The sequence below is a fragment of the Beauveria bassiana genome, assembly GCF_000280675.1.
Source record: "Beauveria bassiana ARSEF 2860 unplaced genomic scaffold BBA_S00069, whole genome shotgun sequence".
NCBI classification, from domain to species: domain Eukaryota; kingdom Fungi; phylum Ascomycota; class Sordariomycetes; order Hypocreales; family Cordycipitaceae; genus Beauveria; species Beauveria bassiana.
Window position 1 is genome coordinate 13,677 of NW_007930904.1, and position 4,301 is coordinate 17,977.

Sequence of the window (4,301 nt, forward strand, 5' to 3'; positions counted from 1 at the left end):
TACTTCTTGACGATGTGAGATTTGTTCGGTTGCCGTGATGCAAATCCATCAGTCGAGTTGGAGGGAAGGGCGTCCCACAGACCATTCGTATAATCTTATATTCAGTTGCGGCCAAGCAAATCAACATCACGTGAAAAAGAATGCTCCAGATTGGGCGTGCTTTTTGGTGTTGCTGTGGCAACAGGTGCTTCGCGGCATGGGCGTCAGTGGAGATGGCTGAGACAGGCCAGCAAACTCAGAGAACGACGTCAATTCACAAGTACGCCGCTGCCATGGAAGCGAGCGCAGAAAAAGAGCGCTGCACGACGAATGAGATATTCTATGCTCCCTGCCCTTTTAAAGTCACCCGGATTATGGCAGTTGATGAACGCCTGCAGCGACGCGACAGTGCTAAGCGAGGCCAACATGAGGGCCTTTTGCAAGATTCCCCGTTCAAACCGCAGGGCGCATTCAAAACACGCCGATCTATGAGTGTCCTGTACTCCATAGAGCCTCAAGATGCATGGTTTGACCTATCGCGCTACAGAAGTTTCGTTCGTCAGTATACTTTCAAGTATAATGTCATATTATGTGTCGAATTTTGGAGCTAATCATAGCCAAGTTAATGATGCAAAGCACGTTGTCGGTGATTTCGTGCACGTCGATAATGGTTCTCCCGATAACTGGGTTGCAAAAATTCTTGAGATCCGTGCCTCCGATGAGCGTCATGTTTACGCGCGAGTGTACTGGATGTATTCTCCTCATGACCTACCCGCCAAAGCTGGCCGCAACCGTGGACATGCCGTAGAGCATTCACAGTTTTATGGCCGCGACGAGATGATTGCAAGCAACCACAGTAAGTGTATAGCTTCGCAGAAAAAAAAAAGACGGCAGAGCTCTAAACTTATAGTGGATATCATCAGCGTTTTGAGCATCATTCGCGGTGCAGTGGTGCAGCAAACGTACGGTGAACATGATGACGCCAAGTCGCTCTGTCTATATTGGAGACAAGCGTTAGACTACCCAACTCAAGAGTTATCGGTAAGGGCTCTACGTGCGAGGCATACTAGGCGATGTGGAGGCTGACATGAGTACTAGTCGATCAATGCAATCCATGAACACATTAATCAAGCCCATGAATCGGCTCCTTCTGGGAAAGTTGTACGCGATGAGCCGCCATCAATACCCGAGAAACAGACCTCCCAGCAAGGCAGACTGAAGGAAGGGCAGCAAATACCTACTGTGGCAGATGAGGCGCAGCTCATGCAGATTGATATAAGCAACAGCGGAAGGATCCACAGAAGACATCGCCGTCGCTGCTGGGGACGTCGTCGCAAGAATACCGGGATGTAGCGACTGTGAAATTGCCGCGGGCATTGGCTCCGCAATCGCCCGCATTAGACCAGCCCAATCTTGTATATGATACAAATTGTCCCGGCATTCCATTTTGTCAAGACATTCCTTGACGAAATATTTAGTCGACAGGACATCCATGTCCCAAGCCCACGTTGATGCGGGGCCAATGTGGCAACCTACTTTGAAAACAAGCCTTCTCTCTCTCCCGACGCCATTGCAACATAGCCTTCTGGTTAAATTGCAGGTATTTGAAGGTTGCTTGCTATGACTTTACCAAACGGGTAATGCCTGATACTATTCAACGCAAAGGGTAGGTTTGTGCTGAGTCACTAGAACTGAACCAATGGACGTTTGAGATACAAAAGCTCAACTTATTTGGCAAGAAGAGAACCGATGGCGTTACAGCGTCTAAATTGCTTCACTCTGTTGCAAATGTCCGCCACGCCGCCGTCCATCGCCGACGAGTGAGCATGACGCAGATTGACAAGTTATTCACGGATGCCCTAGCCTTGCTCGGGGTTTTCGAAGCTGAAGAGGGACGGAAGGCCGTTGTCGCATTGCGCCAGGAAATTACGACTCTGTTGGCCTGCGGGACGAACGAGTAGCGTGAACTGCCGGGCGACAGTGTACGAGAACTAGCAACTAAGAGTCCGCATCTACAGTAACCGAGAGAGTATGAGTTCCGTCGGCTAGGATGAGTGCATCAGATACAAAAAGGACGTCAAGGCCAGTTCTGCGCTGCAGATCGAACGATGCTGAGCTCTTATTCAAGGCCCATCCCGCACGAGTGCTGAACAACAACTCGACAAGAATGAATCCATCCACGCAAAGAAGGCAAATTAAGAAGTCATCGCAGCTGGACTAGGGCACCTATGTGCGACTGCTATCCGACTTTCACGGACGATATCGAGAATAGCGTGCCGACTCCCAAGACGTCGCTCATTCTTGCCCTTCTCTACTCGTGCTACTCGTGGTGGTGTCGCTTAAAGAACATTGTCCCACTACAGCTTCCAGCTTCAGATATACTCACGGCAGCTCAAGGTGGCGATCAACGCAATTCATTCAACCTCAGTCATTAATTGAGTGAGTTGGCTGCTTAATAAGCTTTCCCTCCGTTGAGTTGATCAATCTCGGTCTTGTTGTGAGTTGGTTAACGTTGCGTTGATAGTTGACGAGCCGCCTTGTCCCGCGCTGCTACCTGAATCGCATTATGGGAGCCCGACTAAACCGGTCAACCAGCGCAGTGCTACTCCCACCCTGCCTCTTCCTCCCGCATCTGCATTGGCAAATCTCGAAGCCATCCTCCGCAGAAGGTGGCGTAACGAGTTATTTCTCGATGATATTTTGATGGTGAACGATGACGAGTATCGCATGCATACATTTATTTATATTATGCCAAAATCCTCAAGCGGGGTAGACAACCCGATGCGTTGGGCATCATGTCATACACTTTCCAGGCACCCACTCTTGGCAATAGCACAAGCGTGTTTTCGTGATAGAGCCGTGCCCGCCCCTAGTCCGCTGTCGTCGTATGCCCGGTTGGGCTCGGATTGATCGGCAAACCCAGCCACGTATCCGGCTGTAGTTCTATGCGCAGAGGCCTCGTCCAAAGGGTCGGCTTCAGAAATCGGTCAACTACATGTCAGCTATGCAACATTGACACTAGCGCGGCTCGCGGATATTTCACATAGTATTTAGTAATATATTTATGTGCAACGAACAATAAGACTGCTTTTCACTTCTCCTGTAAGGTAGGCCAGGTGGCATATTACGATGGTACGTGACGCGGACACCTGCTTGGACATGGGCACCCGCTTTCCACAAGTATTGTAGGCGTCGTCATTCATGTATGTGGCCCTTAATCTTTCGCACGGTTTCAAGAAATGGACGGACAGAGTAAATGCAGTGTGCGGGGGAAGGGGACAGGCGGCGACCGTATGACGAAAATGGACTCGAACTAGGGGTGATCGTGCGGGCGTTGGGTAGGAAGAGGCCTGCCCTCTAGTGCCAAACGTCGAGGGTCAGAAATTCAAGCTGGAACTTGTACCAGCTCTGCGAGAAGAAGTCCACCAATTGCAGCGAAAGGTGGAGAAGTACAATGTCGAGGTTAGGGAAGCATATAGGACTTGGGAGGCTGGCCAGTCCGCAGGGATATAGGTTGCTTGTTTGTGTTCCTGTACACAGACGGGCTGGTAATTCGATATGGTGTATGCACCCAAATACGAGGAAGAAGCTGCCAGAACGATAAACTATGGGACCCAGAAAATGAGCCGAGCAAACTTCTCTCCACTGCCCTTGCTGCCTCCCACAGCCAAGGACCGATCACAAGAAGCAGTCACGACATCAGAAGAATGCACAATCAATAGCTTAACTCTCACGCGACTTCACAACTGGTTCTGACACGTATGTATCGCCACCAGATCTGATTATACCTCGACCATCAATGCATAGCAGCTGCCGCAGCAGGCCCTCGATCCAGGGGCCGAAGTTCGTCAACTCTATGACGTTGCATTCGTTTCTTTTCGGCACGATGCTGGCGTTTAGGTTTCTAAGCCTCCGTTGTCACCTTCTGCTTTTTCGATCATGTTCCAAGTCATATGAGGGGCACCTTCGTAGATGGCCCGTCCACTTCCTCACTAGCGACTTTTGATCATCCGTTTGATTACATCGTCCATTTTCGTACTTTTTCGATGTAGGAGAGAAGCGTCAATAGTATTGTGCTTCGTCAAGTTCTGTTGGTCCATCTTCTCCTCTACTCATTGTCTTTTTTTGGCGCAACGAGGGAGAAGTCACCGGGTACCGGGCATAGCCCCCTCATTCTCTCCTTCTTCTTCCATTACCGAGGTGACGATCTCCAAAAATCTCTCGTCGGCCTCCTCCGGTCACTTATTCACCAGATTCCCACATCATCTTTACTTGCCGCCATCACCCACTTTTAGATGGCGATTGCGATTTCGAAATATGTC

General features: G+C 50.0%; 1 protein-coding gene across 1 annotated transcript in view; it reads left to right on the forward strand.

The window, feature by feature from the left end:
• Positions 1 to 1,332, forward strand: part of BBA_09811 (reverse transcriptase, RNaseH) — a gene marked incomplete at both ends in the record, with an annotated part of 4,696 nt that extends 3,364 nt beyond the window's left edge. Inside the window, 4 exons of the mRNA XM_008604908.1 lie at positions 185 to 537; positions 602 to 835; positions 890 to 1,020; positions 1,078 to 1,332. Coding sequence (XP_008603130.1) covers positions 185 to 537; positions 602 to 835; positions 890 to 1,020; positions 1,078 to 1,332 — 973 coding nt within the window. The remainder of the gene's footprint in view (positions 1 to 184; positions 538 to 601; positions 836 to 889; positions 1,021 to 1,077) is intronic.
• Positions 1,333 to 4,301: the final 2,969 nt, after the last annotated feature.